The sequence below is a fragment of the Punica granatum genome, chromosome 5 (assembly GCF_007655135.1).
Source record: "Punica granatum isolate Tunisia-2019 chromosome 5, ASM765513v2, whole genome shotgun sequence".
In the NCBI taxonomy this organism is placed as follows: domain Eukaryota; kingdom Viridiplantae; phylum Streptophyta; class Magnoliopsida; order Myrtales; family Lythraceae; genus Punica; species Punica granatum.
The window spans coordinates 2,757,825-2,778,475 of record NC_045131.1 but is presented as its reverse complement, the minus strand read 5'-3'; the positions used below and the strand labels follow the sequence as shown (position 1 = coordinate 2,778,475).

At 34.9% G+C, this 20,651-nt stretch overlaps 3 protein-coding genes across 6 annotated transcripts; 1 reads left to right on the top strand and 2 right to left on the bottom strand.

The window, feature by feature from the left end:
• Positions 1–7,547: 7,547 nt before the first annotated feature.
• Positions 7,548–10,393, top strand: LOC116208656 (NAC domain-containing protein 90-like). The gene is made up of 3 exons (XM_031542192.1): positions 7,548–7,782; positions 8,075–8,382; positions 9,807–10,393. Exons 1-3 carry the CDS (start codon positions 7,614–7,616, stop codon positions 10,218–10,220), a joined length of 891 nt encoding a protein of 296 aa, XP_031398052.1. The 5' UTR covers positions 7,548–7,613; the 3' UTR covers positions 10,221–10,393.
• Positions 10,394–12,864: 2,471 nt separating this feature from the next.
• LOC116208387 (vacuolar protein sorting-associated protein 55 homolog) lies at positions 12,865–15,668 on the bottom strand. 2 transcript variants are annotated; one of them, XM_031541793.1, is made up of 5 exons: positions 15,467–15,668; positions 14,616–14,667; positions 13,910–13,949; positions 13,734–13,818; positions 12,865–13,297 (listed from the first exon to the last, which is right to left on the bottom strand). In XM_031541793.1, exons 2-5 carry the CDS (start codon positions 14,646–14,648, stop codon positions 13,114–13,116), a joined length of 342 nt encoding a protein of 113 aa, XP_031397653.1. In that variant the 5' UTR covers positions 14,649–14,667; positions 15,467–15,668; the 3' UTR covers positions 12,865–13,113. The 2 variants fall into 2 exon arrangements, with proteins under 2 accessions (XP_031397653.1, XP_031397654.1); XM_031541794.1 differs by lacking the exon at positions 15,467–15,668 and adding an exon at positions 14,765–15,445.
• A 77-nt stretch (positions 15,669–15,745) lies between these two features.
• Positions 15,746–18,979, bottom strand: LOC116208386 (WD repeat-containing protein LWD2-like). 3 transcript variants are annotated; one of them, XM_031541792.1, is made up of 4 exons: positions 18,830–18,979; positions 17,373–17,458; positions 16,662–17,233; positions 15,746–16,580 (listed from the first exon to the last, which is right to left on the bottom strand). In XM_031541792.1, exons 3-4 carry the CDS (start codon positions 17,207–17,209, stop codon positions 16,049–16,051), a joined length of 1,080 nt encoding a protein of 359 aa, XP_031397652.1. In that variant the 5' UTR covers positions 17,210–17,233; positions 17,373–17,458; positions 18,830–18,979; the 3' UTR covers positions 15,746–16,048. The 3 variants fall into 3 exon arrangements, with proteins under 3 accessions (XP_031397652.1, XP_031397650.1, XP_031397651.1); XM_031541790.1 differs by lacking the exon at positions 17,373–17,458; XM_031541791.1 differs by lacking the exon at positions 18,830–18,979 and having other exon boundaries at positions 17,373–18,821.
• Between the last annotated feature and the right edge of the window lie 1,672 nt (positions 18,980–20,651).

Below are 20,651 nucleotides of genomic sequence, written 5' to 3'. Positions count from 1 at the left end.
ATGATGGATTAAATTTGATGAACAAGAACAAAAAGTTAAGGGTAAGTTAAGAATTGGAGATATAATTTGGAAAAAAAATTAAGGAGAGGTTGAACATGGGAGGAAAAAGAGAGTGGAGAACTATATTAATGGGCAATATTGTTATTCAAGTTATCTCTTCTATTTTGAGTTGTATCATATTTAAATTAACAATAAGTTATAATTTCTTTTTTAAAACATCCTATAAATAAGGTGGTAGTTACGAAATCAGACTTTCACTTAAATAATAGTATAAGATAAGATGTGTAAAAAAACTTGAATTAGTGTCTTTTTCATTGTTAGGATCTTTTTTGTATTTTTTCTTATTTTGAAAATTCTCAATAAACATTCAGTATTCTTTATTTACGTCATTTTATTCTTTATTTTGATTAATATTTATTTATTAAATCCTACTATAAAAATCGAGATTTTTTTTTTGAAATTAGAGTAAAAAAATTCTTTTTTATCAAGTTAAAAATGAAGAATTTGTTGAAAGGTTAATTTCTCATTGAATTTTTTCCGCTAAATTTATTATCCGTGCATTAATACAAAGAGAGCACACACGACAAAATAACTCTGTTAAACACAAATTAAAAATATTAATGCAACTATTTTCAATTTTGAAAATTTAATGTGATTAAAATATATGATGCACTTGACAACAACCTAAACTTATATTATATAAGTTATTTGGATTAATGATGCTTATATTGTAACAGTCGATTTACGGGTGAAAATAATATCTTGGCAAATTTTTTCATAAAAATGATCTCAATTAATAGTTCTTTGTTTTGCATATTTAGAGTGATAATTTTAAATCCTTTTACTCCTATATATTAATAAAATTAATTTTACCCAAAAATATTTTCTTCCTATTGCACCTTTAGACTTTAGTGAGAAAATTATGATACTATCTTTTGGTTCCACAATAAGACACGAGAATACCATATTATCATATACGGATACCATATTATCATAAATAAAATAGACTATCAATTATAAATTTTTAGAATAAAATTACAGTGACCGACTGTTTTCTTTATGGTTTAACATAAATTATGTTATTTTTGATTAATTTAATTTATGTTTATCATTCTTAATGACTTTTAATTTATGATGTGAGTACATATCATATACTAGGCAAATGCATATTGTACGTTTCTTTTAAAAAAAATTGTAGTTCCTTCAATATGTAAATTACATCTACTAACTCGTATTTATTATATATAATTGAATAACTGAAAAAAATAATTGTATTACAAAAATTGTTTCACTGTTCTCGCAACTGGGGATATAAATTACAGCAAGACCATACAGATAAAAACAAATTTGACTTCAATTTTATTTCTGTCGCGTGTATACCACTTATAGTAACAAAACATGTTGCCTACATCTTTATTTATTCCCAATCACCTGACCCAGCAGCCGATATGATTGTTACAACATATATTATATATGTACATATAATAAGATGGCCCGGGACTCACCGAAAATTTTTACCACAAGATGAAATCCCATTTCAAGACTGATAGACAATCACAAGACAACTTGGACCCAACATAGAATATCGATTGCCAAGAAAAATAGTTTATGAGCAAGCGATAGCTCGCACGCTGATGAGAAACAAAAGAAATATTGCCAAAACTGCTATTCTTTGACAACAGAGAATGTGTCCCCTCAAATAGTCCAAAGACAACACTACTGTACATTTCTCGATATGTTTATAAAATTAGAATTTCAAAATTTTAAAGAATTTTAAATCTTTAAAATTCTTTATAATTTTAAAGATTTAGAAATTAAATCTATGAAATATTATGAATACCAAAACCCGATTTTTCACTTTAGTTGAAAGGATTTAATTCTCAAAAGTCAAAATCAAAACTTTAGAAGATAAGAATTGAGCACAACATTCAGAGCAACGACAAGCATTAGGTCATTTCTTTCTCATTTGAGTTTTCTGCTTAGTCTTCGTGTAATTAATTTATACACATTTATTTTAATTTTTTTCTTCATCTGAATTAGATATGGACAAATTAAATATAATTTCATATATGCTTCGACTTTAGCCGTGCCCCCCTTGAGATCATTTTCTAGCTCCGTCACTCCCCTTCTCAAAAAAAAAGAAAAAAAAACTTAGATATATGAATTTCAAAGAAAATACATCATGCTTGAATAAAAGCTAGTTGAATGATGGAAATGGGATTACTTAAGTTTTTTTTGAAGGAAACATCATTCCATCAACTTGGAGAAAAGAATCATTCAACTCATGAAAGAGATACTGAACAAAAGAAATGGAGGAAGTGATGAAATATTTATTTCCTTACATTCCTTTCAATTCTGATATACCAGATACAGTCTTACACCATTAAGTATTGATGATGTGTCGATTTATAATCAAACTGACTGAATGGAAACCCTTCACTCTTGCACTTCGGAGGTTGTTTCGGAAGGAATTGTAAGTTCAAGTGTGTCACACTCACACCTATAGATCGGGAGGACAGCTCGTATGCCAGTCTGTTGTACTCTGCTCGGTTTTTCTGCACCACAACAATACCAAGCAATGGTGACATTTGTATTACGATGTTTAAGAAAATTTCACCAAATGGTGGTTCTAGTGATTAATATTTGTAGAAAACTGCTCTATGCCGCCTCTTGACGAATCAAAGCTGCCGTCTTCGAAGTACATAGTTTCTACGGGGTGTACCGTCAATGAATTGCAGAATTCGCGGACGTGCATGCATGTTATAACAATGTGCTCGTGATCATAATCATCTTATGAAAATGAAACATTGGGATACAGTCATCCCCCACTCACAACTACCAGTCTTTGCTCAATGCACCTCATCGATAAGTCTATGCAGTTGATAGTCCTCCACAAAACTTAATTTTCCTCCATGTGGAGTATACTTGCCTCCCTGCTGGCTAAATAATTAGAAACCGCATTCAATGAGCAAATTAAGCAAACCGAATCGATTTACAGTTGTTATCTCGAATCCATATATACTTGCCTCCCTGCTGGCTAAATAATTAGAAACCGCATTCAATAAGCACATTAAGCAAACCGAATCGATTTACAGTTGCTATCTCGAATCCATATATACTCTACGATGCCACGAATTCCATTTTGTCAAACATGATCTCTGCAACCGCAATTACAACAATACCTTCACCACTTTGCTGCACCTTTTCGCATCGATTGGTGGGATGCATTTGCTACGCCTTTCACATCTGTGCATGGATGCACTATGACGACGACTTAACATTAATTTGAAGTCTCTTTGATATTTACGAACGATGTTGGTTGGATATGGACGACCATGAGGAATAATTTGTAGTGGTCACGGATCAGAGAGGACATGAAGATCATAAAGAGTCCTCCTGGACCACCCCCCTTCCTCCCCCCCAACCCTGCTCCGTCCTCTATAGTGGGCCTCACCACGGACACATTGTGGGCCCACTAAGGCCAGAGGCAGTGGCGGGCCCGTGGTCTTGGCGACATCTGATGACATGTTCTATGCACCCGGTGCATGTAGATCGAATGTGCAAGAGCTCATGTGCCTTCGTGGGCTTACGTGCACCGGCTACATTGAAGTGCGCGTGGGTCTGTCTCTCTCCCTCTGCTTGACTCATGCATGGAAGTCGACCGTTAGTCAAGGCACTCGGTTGACTTCACTTGACTTTCCTCCCGACCTTTTCTCTCTCACGTACGTAAATTGATGACTGGCTTCGTTCGAAGTTGCCTAGCACTTATCCATGTCTCCCAGCTTTCGCTTTTGTCATCGAATAAACTAAATATAAAGAAATGCTAAATCCCCGTAACGAATTATTTGGATCTAATTTTGTATTATTTATGAATGAAAGAAACCCATAATAAAATGGTGAATTCAATCATGAAAAACATGAACCAGACTGTATAGAATTAGCCATGCAATTCCTTCATGTTGTGTATATATGAATACTAGTGAGCGGCCCGTACAACACACGGGCGTCCACTAATATGAATTTTTTTTTATCTATCTAAATTACCAATAAAGTTCTCTTATTGCTTAACCAATAATTTAAACTTTTTTTGCAAAAAGCTTGTTATTTCTCCTTATTCTCCTGACATAAAATATGAATAGAATAAAAGATATTAACAAGATACAAAACCGTTTAAAAAATGATAGCAACAACAAAAATTTAAAAATAGAAATTAATATACAAATTCACTAGAAATTTTCTTTTAGACTTTTGAAATAATACATGCAAAGAATAATAATAACAATAATTAACAATTCTAATAAATTAACCTAAATTTGGGTGGAAAATCTTATAATTTCAAGGAAAAAAACTCATGAATAATTTAAGATGTCTTTTTCCATTTTTTTTAATTTTTATTTTTGCTGTCAATAGTGTCCGGCGCTGTAGTAACCGACTAGTCTACCGGGCGGTGTATTGTACGGCCTAGGGCCCGCCATTAAACCCCAAAGATGACTTTGTCCATTACGTGTTCCCATCCTTTGCTCTCTTTCTCCACCCTTTTTTTTAAATTTCAATGTAAATTTACTTAATATTAAAATAAAACGCAAAAAATTCCCCTTTATATATCTTTTCTTCATTAATGAATTATATCATCCTATAAAGACAAGCCACTTATGGAGGAGGTTTTTTTATATTATAATAATAATAAATTACCTACTATATAAGACAAAATTTAATTTTTAAAATAAGAAAAGCGAAGCACTTTGCAAGAGTAAGGAATGTCTTTGTCACCCTCTCCCTTAAGCAACCTACAATGGCCGTCCCCGTTGCCGAAGTTTCAGCAGCGGGGACGTCCCCATTGAATTCCCACCCATTGTGGGGAAAATTTACTCAGGGACGGCGGCTGCTAGCAGCAACCGTTCGCATTGAGGCAAGCTCCAATTGGAGCTTGTTGCATGGCAGTGGTGACAGACTTAAAAAATAAATAAATAAATAAAGGGAAATGAACTGTATATCTTGGGTTATTGTTAGAGATATACATATCAATATCTATTTATTTTTCAAAGGTTTGAAATATCTGTGAGGCCCATATGGAATGGGGATGAGACTTAACATTGTGGAGGTGAGTCCCTAGCTGCAACCGTCCCTGTTGAGGCAAGCTCCATTGGAATGGAGCTTGCCGTGTGGCAATGGTGACAGGCATTTTCTTTTTTTCTTTTTTTTTAAAAAAGGTGAAGGAGAAAGAACCGTATTCCTTGAATTGTTGTTGCCAGGGACAATACATATTAATATCTATTTATTTTTTAAAGGTTTGAAATGTCTGTGAAGTCCATACTAAATGACGATGAGACTTAGCATTGTGGAGGTGAGTCCCTATTTATTTTGGATCCCTATTTTTGTTTATGTAGCACAAAACTGGTTCCCAAAAAATAGAAATAGAGACTCGCCCTTTGTGAATACTATTGTATTGCTCAAAATGAGACAACTCTGTAGTATTTAGATATAGTTTTTCTACATAATTAAGCCTTACCAACTTGAAATTCTCCCATCGGTAATTTCTTGAAAATTTTCTTCATATGTACGGTTTGAAATAAGAAAAATAGCACTGCGAATTTGACCGCCTGGCTCAAGGTCCTAAAATGCCCCCGACAGTCCTCAATTGCTCGTCTTTCCTCTTGAAACTTAACATGAATTGCCAGATAAAGACAAAAAACAGGAGGGAATAGAAGTAGGAGAAAAAGATAAAGACAGAAGATTATATAAAACCATGAACTTACTGGAGTCTTTTGGCGATATGCGTCACGTCAGTACTTATGGCTGGGCTTGACTGAAGAATGGCAAAACGCATGCTATAGCTAGAATTATAACAAAACGAAATGTTGTAGTGTTTTTATTTTCTTTTAACTTTTAGAATATTTTTTATGATTTTTTTCGATTATAAAGGAGATTCAAAACCTAATATAATGAAAGAAAAATCCTAAATAATTTCACTAAATATCGAACCTACGACCTCGTCGTATGCTATTACTCTATACCCTCTTTTGAATATTATTATGATTTTTTTGATGAGTTAGATTTATTACGATCGATCCTTTTAATATATGGCCAAAGAAAACTTCTAGATATGATTAAATATGCTGCAAGTTAAATATAGGTATAAATAAACAATAGAGATTGCGTGTGTTGAATCGACATATTAGTCAGATCCCCTTCTCTTGTTCTCTGTTGAAGCCTTTTCCTGGCTAGTTAGGAGAAAGTGCAGGAGGTTCCACTGAAGACCGTTTCACCGGAAAACTTTCTAAATCTTCTTTTGACAAAAAAAAAAATTGTTTGAGACTGAGTTTACCCTAATTTTTTTTTAAAACCTTTATTACTTGCATGGATTTGCTTCCTGAGATTAGCAGCGGTGGTTCAGCATATCTCACCCTGCGCTGCTGTGCAAGAAGAGGTCGAGTTGATATCATCTGCAAAAAAACATCTAGAGGCCCTCAGTAAGTGCGCTATCATACGCGATATACATCTATCTCTTACAAGGGCAGGCCCCCTATAAATAAATATGCGACATGATCAAAAAGAGTATAATACAGCAATGCATGATTTTACCCGTAATCAATAAATTTTATATTTTGATAATCGTTATAGAACCACTATGATCTATTTATTAGATATTAAAATTTTTATATTATTATATTTATAAATCTTCTTGGTAATGGAAAGAGAGAAAACTTATTTTCTATTCCAAATTATTTATTATAAAACTAAAATTAAAAAAAGGGTTCGTAATGATGCGCATATGGCACGGGTAAGTTTCATTCATTTCTCACATGGGCTTGGAAGTTGGAAATTTCAAAGCAAATCCATCCGTGATTCTCTCTCTCTCTCTCTTTTGTCCAAGTCTCGTCCCTTTCTTTCACACTTTCTCCCCAAACTTCCATTCCCCTTCCCTCACATTCTCTCTTTGTACAACAACTGTGTGATAATTGATATATACAGGTGCCCGGAAATTCTAATACGATAATGATAATGAGTTACGTATTTATTGCTTTCACTTCAATTATTTAGAGTGCGTTTGAATTGAGAGTTTAGTTTAGTTTAGTTTTAGTTTTAATTGGTTTGTAATGATTGTATTGTTGAATTATGAGAAAAAATGTGAAAAAGTAATAAATAATTGAGAAAAAATAATGATTAAGTAATGATTGTGTTGTTGAATTGTGAAAAAGTAATGAATAGTTGAGAGAATTTAATATTAAAAATTGAATTGAATGGTTAAAAATATTTAAAAATAAAAAAGTAATTATTGTGATGTTGAATTGAAGATAAGTGGAGTTGAGTTGAGTTGAACATTGTTTATAAAACAAATACACCCTTAATACTTCAGTTTAAGTGGTTAGTATTTATATTATTTTTTATACAGAATACAAAATACTCTACACTTGAATTGAAAGTATCTAATGGCATTATTCTGATTCAAAGTCACCGTAAGTATAGAACATTATGCGTGTATATATATATCACTGAAAATGACCTAGAGAGAGCAACTGCATATATATCTATCATCTTAGAGCTGCATAAGTGATCTAAAAGGAGAGACGAGAGAGTCCGTAAAGAATAATAGGGGGGGAAAGATTAATACGATGGAGAATTATTTGCCACCGGGCTATCGGTTCTATCCAACAGAAGAAGAGTTGGTTCAGTTCTATTTGCAGAAGAAGCTAGACGGAATGAATGCGGACCTCAACCGGATCTTGGACAGGGTCATCCCGACTTTGGATATCTATGAGTTCAATCCATGGGACCTTCCACGTAAAAACTCCAATCCCAGCTCGCTTCTCTTCGCACTTCAGCTTAACTGATTATCATCACTTCATATATATATATATATATATATATATATATTTATGTATGTTGTATGACACAAAACATATAATAAAGTAGCTAGATGTGGGTGCAATATTTAGTCCATGTATTCTCGGAACTAGATGTTCCTAGCTTTATGACCCCCTTGTCTTGGTTGTTTCAAGAATCGTTTCTGGACTGAGGTGCAATTTATTTCCATGCACGCATATTATTCATATATCGCTGTTGCTGCGTCCAGAATTTGCAGGGGAGGTGTGCCAAGGAGATACCGAGCAGTGGTTCTTCTTCATCCCGAGGAAAGACAGCGAGGCTCGTGGAGGCAGACCGAGGCGCCTCACGACTTTCGGGTACTGGAAGGCAACTGGATCTCCAGGATGTGTCTACTCTTCCAGTAATCGGATTGTAGGGCTTAAGAGGACCATGGTTTTTTACAAGGGAAGGGCTCCCAATGGCTCCAAAACAGAGTGGAAGATGAACGAGTATAAGGTCCTTGAAGGAGTGCTGGCCGATCATGATTTATGCGATGACTCATCGACGATTCCACAGGTACAGATTTGAGATCACACTAATATATTAGTATTGTAATTTTTTTTTCTGGGTGAACTTTAAAATACTAAATTTATTATAGAGAGTAATAATATTCATCAAATTAATTTTGAGTAGCTTCCGATAAAAAAATTGTTTAAAATGATCAAATAAATAATTCCGCAACTGATTGTCTTAATATGCATATATCATATATTTCATTTAATTGTTAATCCATATATATCATATATATTCAGTTCAAATAACATATTATAAATTTCTTTTTCACCATTTTTTTAAAAATAGAGTTCACAACATCTTTGCTTAGAAATATTAATCTTTTCAATATTATATCACAAGCCGTTTATACTGGCATTTTCTTTTATTCGACTATAAATTTTAAAAGGAACAATCTTTTTGTAATAATGTTTTCAAAAAATACCTATAAGCACATAATTCTTTGTAGTGTTCTATGAGTTGCATCGTATATATTCATTTTCAAACATTTATATCACTTATGATAATTACTCATATTTCTAAAATATAAAACCGCTTAGTTAATAATGATAAAAAAAATTAATTAATTAATTCAAAGTTTAAACAATAATATTTATTAAATTAGACTAATTTTAAATAGTTTTGTTTTTTTTTTCAAAACCAATTAATGACTCGAATATTACTATGTGCTGTGATTTATTTAAAGTTCTATATATTAGGCGAATTTATGATATATATTTAGGTTATAAATTTCTTATACAACCTTGATTTGTGAATTTTCAAATAATTTTTTTTATCTTATCCTCGTCTTAATACTTAATTTTAATCTTCTTATATTATCATAAGTTCATAACCTTAGCAGCTTGTCATAATTGCTTTATTTTGAAATTACATGCGGAATCAACTAATCTTTTCCCAAAATAAAAATTATGCCAACATCTGTTAAGTATCTATTAATTTTATTTATAGTTCAATATTATAATAATTATTTTGGAAATAATGATAACATTTATCTGGGATAGTAATTGCTTATAGCGAATAAACACATTTTTTGTTATTATTTTTTACTTAGTTAACATTTAATAGGGTTATAAATTAACTTAAATATATAGTAGATAGTGTATTTGGGCTTGTGCAGAAAATGGTATTGAACTGCGACCTTATGATATCACGAATTAATGTAATATCCTCATGTATGTTAGTAATGTGGCGAACTTATAACCGATAGGTCATGCTTTTAAGGTTAAGGGTTCTGCTAACAATTTTTCCTGTATCATTCGATCACTATATAGTCATGGAAAAAAGTTAGAGAGCTACGTATAACATATTCAGTTTGATCCATGCATCATCTATATCAATTTCATCGAAGAAATATGACCTTTATACACCAATAATATTTTCTAGTTGATTTAATTAATGTTCAATATTGCCTGCGTGATCGATTTCAGCTGCTAAGGCAAGAGTACAGTTTGTGCCGAGTGTACAAAAAATCGAAGATCCTGCGGGCATTTGACCGAAGGCCGACTGCTGCCGGTGGAAGCTCAAGTTATCAGCTTCCAGGACAAGGGCTAGCTAGTGGTGATCGTCTCAATTACGAGGAGACCACAACAATACTATCTGATCATCATCATCATCATCTTCATCATCATCATCAGCAACATCAGACGACATGCAATAACGATATTAATCTTTCACCAGAGGTGGAGAGGACGACAACATTGATTGATTCATCATCACCAAATAGTTCTTCATCTTCTGGAGAGGTTGGCCGTAGAGGTCGAATATCGGGTAGCTCCGGCCATGATGCAGTGATGCTCCCTATTGGCTGTACTGTTCCGTTGTGGGATTGGATCAACAACTAAATTGGTTCCAGCTAGAGGAATGCTAATTGATTCGAAGCTGACTCAATTAATCTGTCGAACTGCACTTAAGAAATTTTAAGAGTTTCCAGGCAAGAAGATTAGTATTAGAAGGTTAATTTAATGGAACTATATCACTTGTTGACAATGAATTTATGTAAGTCATTCGTATCGAACGTGTGATTATGTATGTAAGATTAATTACTTATTGGAATCATATGGGGGTATCTTACTTTTTGTTGATGTCTTGAAGTGAACCAACAGTCTACAAACAAGTAATTCGAGATAGATTAGGCTCAGCAAATCTATGATTATAAAGATTATCAGTTTGTTAACACATGAAATCTTTAAATATACTAAAACTCTTGTATATTCTATGCCACATGTCAAGCTGATGTTTTTCTTCTTTTTTTTTCACTTTCATTTTTTCTGTTACAAAGGAGGTTGTAGGCCCAGTATAAGGAAAGATAAATGCTAAATAACTAATAAAGGGGCATCGATAGTCTCACTAGGTATCGAAACTGCAACCTCTAGGTTAACAAGTGAAGATGTGCACCAACAGCGCCTCTACGCTACACTCTCTTTTGATTTTCCACTTTCATTTTCATTTTGCCTTTTCTTGTATATATATATATATATATTTATATTTTTTTTTCCATTTTTTTTCATTTTCTTATTTGCGTATTTTTATATACTAAAAATTTACATGTGCAATAGCATGACCAAACTCGCAAAAACTGTGTTCCAACTATAATTATTTTTTCCAATATGTTCATGATGGATTAAATTTGACGAACAAGAAAAAAAATTAAGGTAAATTAAGAATTAGAGATATAACTTGAAAAAAAATAAGGAGAGGTTGAACATGGGAGGAAAGAGAGAGTGGAGAACTATAGTAAGTGGGCAATATTATTGTTCAACTCATCTCTTCTATTTTAAGTCGTATCATATTTAAACTAGGAATAAGTTATAATTTCTCTTTAAAACATCCAATAAATAAGGCGGTAGTTATGAAACCGGACTTTCACTTAAATAATAGTATAAGATAAGATGTGTAAAAAAATTTGAACGAGTGTCTTTTTCATTGTTAGGATCTTTTTTGTATTTTTGTATTTTGAAAATTCTCAATAAACATCCAATATTCTATATTTACGTCATTTTATTCTTTGTTTTGATTAATAATTTATTTATTAAATCCTACTATACAAATCGAGATTTTTTTTTTGAAATTAGAGTAAAAAGATTCTTTTTTATCGAGCTAAAAATGAAGAATTTGATGAAAGATTAATTTCTCATTGAAATTTTTCCTACAAATGTATTAAAATCCATGCATCAATACAAGAGAGCACACACGACAAAATAACTTATTTAAAACAAAAATTTTAAATATTAATACAACTATATTCAATTTTGAAAATTTAATGTGATTAAAATATAGATGCACTTGACAACAAATTAAACATATATTATTTAAGTTATTTGGACTAATGATGCTTATATTGTAACAGTTGTTTTACGAGTGAAAATAATATCTTGGTAAATTTTTTCGATAAAAATGATCTCAATTAATATATCTTTGTTTTGCATATTTAGAGCGAGAATTTTAAATCCTTTTACTCCTATATATTAATAAAAGTAATCTCACCGGAAAATAGTTTCTTACTATTGCATCTATAGACTTTAGTGAGAAAATTTTAGTTCCACAACAAGGCAAGAGAATACCATATTATCATAAACAAAATAGACTATCAATTATAAATTTGGAGAATAAAATTACAATGATCAGTTGTTTTCTTTATGGTCTCACATAAATTTTGTTATTTTTGATTAATTTAATTTATGCTTATCAATCTTAATGACTTTTAATTTATGATTCGAGTACATATTATATACTAGACAAATGCATATTGTACCTTTTCTTTTAAAATTTGTTTAGTTACTTCAATAGGTAAATTACCCCTACTAACTCATATTTATTATATATAATTTAATAACTGAAACAAAAATAACTGTATTACAAAAAATTGTTTCTCCGTTCTCGCAGCGAAGCACGTGCGCTACGGTAGTATTAATTTATATTTGTAATGTGCCTGATCCGGACATTGGACGACCGAGACTGGGATCCACGTTGTCCCTGCTGTTCCATTTTACGGTCAATGGAGGAATATGCTTGTTTTGGCTGGACCGATGAGAATCGAGCAATCAACAACTGGGGATGTCAATTACAGCAAGACCAAACAGATCAAAAACAAATTTGACTTCAAATTTATTTCTGTCGCGTGTATGCCACTTATAGAAACAAAACATGTTTGTTGCCTACATCTTCATTTATTCCCAATCACCTGACCCAGCAGCCGAGATGATTGTTACGACATATATATTTCTTATTCGTTCAGATCAACATCGTAATGAATGCGGTTAAGCTCGGAAATCAAATTACTGCGTCGATCAGTCAATTTCTTTTTAACTAAAAACTTTAGATGGATCGTGAGAGGTTGAACAAAATTGAATTTTGTCTCCTTTTTTCATTATTTCACTCGAGAAGCCCTGCAGTGTACGTGCAAAATAAGATGGCCCGGGACTCACCGTAGTTTTTTACCACAAGATGAAATCACATTTCAAGACTGACAGACAACCACAAGACAACTTGGACCCAACACAGAATATCGATTGCCAAGAAAAATAGTTTATGAGCAAGCGATAGCTCACACGCTGCTGAGAAACAAAAGAAATATTGCCAAAACAGCTACTCTTTCACAACAGAGAATGTGTCTCCTCAAATAGTCCAAAGACAACACTATTGTACATTTCTAGATTTGTTTATAAAATTAGAACAGATTTACAGGATGATAATTTCCGGAATCTTTTGTCCACTGAAAATGGCGCAGTCAGTCAATCACCACTCGTCGTCAAGGCTAGCTCGGTGGAAGCACAGGACGGTCATTGCAAAGATGAAGAAAGATGTGAACTCAATAAACATAGCTCCCGTGTTGATTAGATCAGCGTGTCTCAGGATGATTGGAATCGCTATGCTCCCCACAGCCGATGCCCCCGTCAAGAACTTAGCAGCATCGATCCAACTGCAAAGGAAATGAATGAGAAAGAGCCTACATTTAGAAGTTGTACAGAATGTCTTATGATAAAACAAAGGAGGGTGTAGATTTCTTTTTTCCTCGATGATTGAGCTCCAGACAAGGCAAAGACAGAAGGGAGTATGAATTTAAGACTTGGTGTAGGATGCTGATCCTCAGGAGAGGGACTCTCTAGTTCGAATTTCTTTTTGGGTACCATAAACTTTTAATTCGATACCCTTCGACAGACTCACTATTAGGTTCTGCGTTATCAGAGCCCAAATAAACTGAAAGAGAAGCCTAAACAAGATGGCTTGCTCAATCAGACTCAGGACGCAGATCTGTTCGCCATAGAGAATACATAATAGACTCTCCCTAAGCTCAAAGCGTGAAATTAATCTATCTTTTCCAAAATCGAAGGAAGCTCAGATTTAGCATTGCTCACCCTCCACCATCTCGGGTGATCAGAAACTGAGTGGACCCACCTCCAAAAAATAGACAGGGCATAGGCACCAGAACATACATCAGAGCTGTTAGAGAAACAATAACCCATTAATAGCCTTGTAAAGGCAAGCAATCCTATTTTATGTGATATAATCCATATTCAGCACTGGTACTCACCTGATAACATCGGCCACCAATTGTTATACAATGCACATGCCTGCCCAAATTTCATGTTAGAAAAAATTAGCAGGATAAGAAGAAAATTGTTGCTCTTTTAGCAGTTGTTAAAAGTCCAAGTCGGTTACTATTTCAGCATCAGAAAGAAGCTGGAGGCTAATAGATGAGACTATCATCAGAGTCAGGGGTCTGATGGTTTATCTTAAGGCAAAGAACCCTAAACCTCAACACAACTGGTGAGAAAAAACTAGCATGATCACACTCTTGAGGCAACAAGATTTTCCAAATCCAGTGAAGCCCATCCGATGAGTCGTCCAACAAGAATAAATTAGGAATTATCTTCTACGAGAAAAACAGTATTGCAGATGATGGGAAATCCAATCATATGCCATTCCAGAGGATCACCAGATCATAAATTTGCACAAAAGCTAGAGCTCTGCAGATATCATATTATCATCACAGCAGCGTGTGCATAGGAAGCTCAATGTTTTCGACCTTTTCAGCACACTTGTCAATTATCGGATACAAAACTATCTACTGATGTAGGTTAGCACTTTCTTGAAAAAGACCAGCCAGATTACAAACATTAGAAGGGAAACAAAAATAGTTCTATATTTTTTAATATTGTTGGAGGAATGTTCATAAAATCTAAAAGACTATGTAGCACCAGGACCAATTTGGTCTCAGCTTGATTGTTGAAACATACCAAGATCTGCAGGAGGATGCTCGATGAAAACATAAAAGCAAGTCCCACCAGGCTGCACCCAGAATATCAAGCCTTAGGAATCCAATATACCAAAACAGAACTAAAAGTGTGCAATTATGCATCGGAAAAGTTCCTTGAGTTAAACTTACACTGCAGTGAAGATAACGGGCAGGATCCCGAATCAGCAAAGTGCCACAAAAGAACCCATAAAAGATGTCAGATAACCAACATAATGTAAAGGAGTCAGCTCAACAAGATGGTATAGAAAAAGAGATATATGAATAGCAGAATAGAACCATCCCCGAGTAGCCGAGGAAGTGATAACACAGCAGCAGTGATATAAAATACTATCCGACACCAATCCAAGGCATATCAATGAGATCATGATCCCAGCAAATTTGCAAAAAAGTTTTCCCTTTTAACAGCAAGATTGGAACTTCGCATACTCTCTTCAGATTAGAAGGCAGTCAAACGGATAATTCATTGAGGGGAGTTATCTCAGGGAACTCCACTCCTCATGCATACTCTTAACGGAGTCACGACAGAGCAACCGATTCAAAATTAGGGTTCCGGGGGTCGCTGATCTTCAAGCTTAACTAAAGCAAAACGAAGACTTCCATACAGAACCAGCTGCGATTGCCGAATCACTAGTACGAGAATTACTAAACCGAGCTGGAAATTAACATTAGGAGCTCAACCGCAGCTGCCGACTTGTTCCTCATGCACTGCCCAATCGAAAGCTCATTCATCTTCACAGGACGGCGGAGAAACGAGGCGACGAGAGGTACGGGAAGACCTGGTCTATACATACAGATGATGAAATGGATAGAGGGGCTGGAAAGGAATCGTACCGTGAATGGTCATCGCCATGTTCGAAGGTCGCGAATTGGGGAAGGCTTGAAGCTTGCGAACCGATCAGCGATGGTATTGATTCTGTCTAGAGGAGCAAAGGGGAAAGGAATGGCAGAGAAGGAAACAAATGAAAATTGCAACTTTCGGTTTCTGTCGGGAAATCTTTAGTTCTTCACCCTCAGTGAGGCTTTGCTTTCGAACAGCCATCGGGTAATTAAAGACGACGGCGACGAAACAAAACAGAGCCATTAACGGAGCTTGAGTTGGAAGGGAAACTCTTTTGGGGGGCAAATTAATTTCTCATCCCTCTTATTTAGGATATTAAGTTTTGCACCCCAAAACTTTGAAGTTTGAACCACTTGGTGCCCTGGTGCTGGACAAAGTCTTACATGAAACAGAGCCTACTTCGCAAAATTACAATCCTCTAGATATCCCAATTTCTATTGATTTTTATAAATATCATAAATATTAAAAAAATTTAAGTGTTTTGTGATTTTGTCGCGGTTAGTCTATTCAAAATTTCGATGATTTACATCTAATCTATAACATAAATTATCATAGATTACTGTATTGTTTTTTGGTCAAACTCGTAGGAGCTGTAATTTGTTGGAGAAAGTGAGAGCAATCCAATCCATCTCCACCGGTGACCACCGCACGTTATTGATCTCCAACGTGGACCCGTACCACATCTCCGGCTCCACGTCGACGGCTACATTGCCATCCGAGCTGAGCCCCACTGCGCTGAGCACATCCCAGATCAGAGCCCTCGAGTCGTCTCCCACGGAGCACAGCTGCCGCCCCACTTGCGGCGCCCATGAGACCGCGTTCACGCTCCCCCTGTGCCTGTTGAGCTCTGCGAGGGGTGCAGTTGGGAACCGGATGTCTAGGATTACGACCGCGCTGCTATCCATCCCTACGGTCGCCATGAACCTTGGGTCAGCCTTGTTCCACTCGAGGCGGAGGAGTGGGCTCTGATCCCTATTCGGAGCGGTGACGTTCTCGTAGATAATGGTTGACCGCTCCTTATCCCGTAGGTCAAAGACCCTGACAGAGCCATCACCGGACACAGAAGCGAACACGCCGGTGCCGCCCCACGAGACGTCATATACCTCTCTGTTGATAAAAGACATGTACAATGAGCTGGAGTTTACCATTTCAGTCCCATATATAATTGATAGATCGTATATATCTCACTTGTCATGGGCGACGAGCTGGGCCTCCACAACCTCCTTCTCGACGTCCCACACCGTGCATGTAGTGTCGACGCTGCACCCTGCGATATGGCGTGGATTGAATGCTGCCCAGTCGAAGGACGTGATAGCAGAGCTGAATTCGCTGCCCCGGTTGCTGTTGAGGAGTGCCCGCATCTCGACGCGGTCGTGATGGACTGCCCACAACCGAAGGTAGTCCCCTGACGTGGCGAGCAGCTCCACGGTGGAGGAGGCAGCATCGGCCTCAGATGGGAGGAACATGACGTTGGTAGGGGCATAGGGGTGGTCGAAGACAAGGCGGCCGTCGGTGGAGAAGTTTGACGTGTCGGGGTCGAACTGGACCAGCTCTACTTTGTTGGCATAGTCCTCGAGGAAGCTCCCAATGGCAAGCCGAGGCTTGCTGTACGCCCGGTGGTGTGACCAGGCCACGGCATATATCGGCCACTGAGCTACGTACGTGTAGACACCGGCAGCCGAGGCTGTTTTCTGCTCCACCGCCTGGCTTTGCATGGAGACATGGACACTACTCATTATTCGGATGCTTTCCTTTCCTTTCTGCTTGTTATAGCAACCGACAATGAGAATCGATAATCCATCACGACGTATAAATCTTTTATAACAAATTTGGATATAATGGAAATGAAAGGAAGGAAAGTGAGTTTGACACTTTAACTCCCATGCAAAAATCCCCTACCCGACTGAATTAATCGGTATCCAATTGAACTTCCGAATACCTGAGTTCACATCGAAAAAAATCCCCCTCCCTCTCCTGCTTGTTGTCTGCTTACCTCAATCCAAATAAAGGATTAGTAATTCTTTTCTTTTTTATTTTATTATGTAATGGAAGTCTTGATATCAATATAGATTGATTCTAACAATTTGACGTGCTTTTTTTTTAAATAATGTCTCAAATTTGAGTCTTATAAATGAATAAAATTCATAATATGTAAAGTTTTACTTATCAATGAGCCAACCCGACTCGACTGGATTAGTCTAAGCCTTCAATTTTCACATCTTTTTTTTTACCCCTGATAAGGGAAGTTATGAGTCTAATAAAAAATAAAATAAAATAACTGATATAAAAGTATTGGTAGTCCTATTATGAAAATTAAACTTGAGCTGTGCCATTCCTTCTCTTTGGCACGTTTTTCTTTTGTACTTATACCCATGTGAAATGAAACGACACACCATTAATACCATCTATATATATGAAGGACTGTTTTTTTGGATATCCATTTATGAAGGACTGTTAGATGTACGTACTCCCTGCATGTGAAAATCGATTTTCGGCAGCTTCTACGGCTAGTTTGTATTGCAAAACTTATCTCTGTGTTTGTACCTGAAAATTTATCTCTGTGTTCTCCATGAATTTTGAATCACCAAAAAAGTCAATAATCGGAAAGTTTTTTGTTCTGAGCGTATATGTTGGGAGATATCATAACAATACCAACACGACAAGCTACAAACCCTTCTTAGAGAACTGGACATTCATATATATTCCGGTTGAACTTTTTTTTTTATTATTATAAGAAAGGCTTATGGACTTAATAATTTAAAGAGAGACCATAAATATCTAATAAAAGGCATGAGCAGTCTCACCCAAATATCGAACATGGGGACATCTTGATTATCAGGTGAGAACATACGCTACTACTGGACACTACACCTTCTTTCGCGATTGAACCCTTTTTTTTTCAGTTATAAAGAAAACTTACAAGTCCAATACATGAAAATGTAAAGCTAAATAAAGAGGTACGAGTGATTCTACTAATAACAATAGAATCTATAACTTCTTGATTACCGCGTAAATCACCGCACTACGCTTTCTTTCTCGGTTGAACTATATTTTCATTATTCCACCAAAAAAAACTATATTTTCATTTCATTGGTGGTTGAACATATATGTTCATCAATAAGTTTCTTAATTAAATGGTCAAGGTTTTAATTAGTATACGCCGAACACAATCTTAGCTATACCGCTGGCAATAATTTGCTTTCTCGTGTAGACAGGACTAATTAACCATGTGTGGTACAGATTGAGTGGACAAGCGTCGACTAGCTAGCTATATCGATAGATATCAAGATATTAGTTATCAGAAAGAGATTGAGATCAGAAGGAGGGAGGGGAGAGAGAGAGAGAGAGAGACTCACGCTGCAGTTCGATCGATAGAAAAAGCGACCCTTGATCGTCTTTCAGTTAGGAAGAATGTTGCCTAAGCTCAGTAGTCGTGGGGAGGGAGGGAGGGAGAGAGAGAGAGAGGATGAAGGTACGTACGGAATTGCAGATTCAGAATATATGGTTGATCGAGCAGAGCAAAGAAAAGAAGTAAAGGTCCTATATTTATTAAGTGAAATGCTGACCACCTAAGGTGAAGGGAAGGTAAGGCTAATGGTCAACAACGACCCCCAGGCATGCATGCATGCATTGAGCGTCCAGGTTTACGGTGCGCGGTTGTTGTATCCTCTTCTTCCTTCTAGTTTCTTCTTCTTCTTCTTCTTCTTTCCTTTCTTTTTTTTACCCATATGTATTTTGGTATCCGAAAATTTATTGGTCATGACTAATCCAGTTCGACCGGACGGTTCACTATGGGTAACAAGTTCTCCTAACCTGAATTTCTTCATCAACAAGACCCGAACCTGATACCTTTTTTAAGAGAAATAAGCGTCGAGTCACTTAAAATAACTGGCATTGATTGTTCCTTCTAATTTCTTTCTTTCTTTCTTTTTCATTATTTATTTTGTTCCCGATACAACATGCATAGCCAATATATACGTGGCCGATTGCCTCGAGGATTTTATAGTCCACGATCTCATCTCCCAACAATCATTACTATAAACTGATTCTCTTGTTGATACAGACACATGTCAAATTATTAATTTTTGGTTATTTTATTTTGATTTTTTAATATTACTTTATAATCTCATTAAGGCTTATCTATGATATTTATTTTTGTATTTTTAATAATTTATTTACCTAAATATAAAAATTTTATTTCAAGTCATCACCAACTAAAATAGTTTTTATCGTGACGTTAGATATATCCTAATTCTTTTCTTTGGTTAAATGCAAGATTGTTCCGGCCTTTACAATCCTTCGTTGGTTGGTCGTGGTCGCAAGATATTTTAAATGAATTTCGAAAGTCACTTAAAATTAATGGGATTGTCGATGATGATTTTTACACTGATTCAAACAAGAATTTTTTCCAACTAAATTGTTTTTTATTTATGCATTTGTATCCTTTTTATATTCATTCCGTATACTATTAAGATGGATTTTGATATTTTCTCTCGCATTCATGTATGCTTTTCACGATAAGACTAATATTAGAATCTTCAATTAAATTTGTACTTAATAAAAATTACAATAATTACAATATATTTCGTATTTATAGATTTGTTGTATTACTATAATATGGTCCATCTTTTCAACACTATAATGTACCCTATATATTTTTTGCTTTTTATTACTAAATAAAAGAATCATCATAATATTTGAGTATATTCTAGCTTGATATTATGTGTCAAAAGGGTATCGGGATCAAACGAAATAGATTGTAGTAAGAATAAGCTATAATATTAACATATAAAAAATGATAAATTTAACGAAGAGAAATTAGCTAGAATTATATGCTAATAAATATAGTGGCAATTCTATGTGTAATACTAATAGATATGGTATATATGTCTACAAAGCACGAATTAATATTTAGTTTCTTCATAAAGTTAATTATATCTTTAGCATATATAATTTCTCTCTTTCTATATAGATACTATTTAATCACTATATTTAATATTTTTATAAGGTTTTACTATTTTTTACTTTTCTTATTGTATTACCTAATTAAGTTTCTCATTTTTTTCTCCACGTCTAAATGCTTATTAAACTAACACAATTTCAAATGTAAAGAATTATATCAATTTTAAAATAAGACATGCGATATTAACTTGTTATTATTTTATACTTTCCAATATT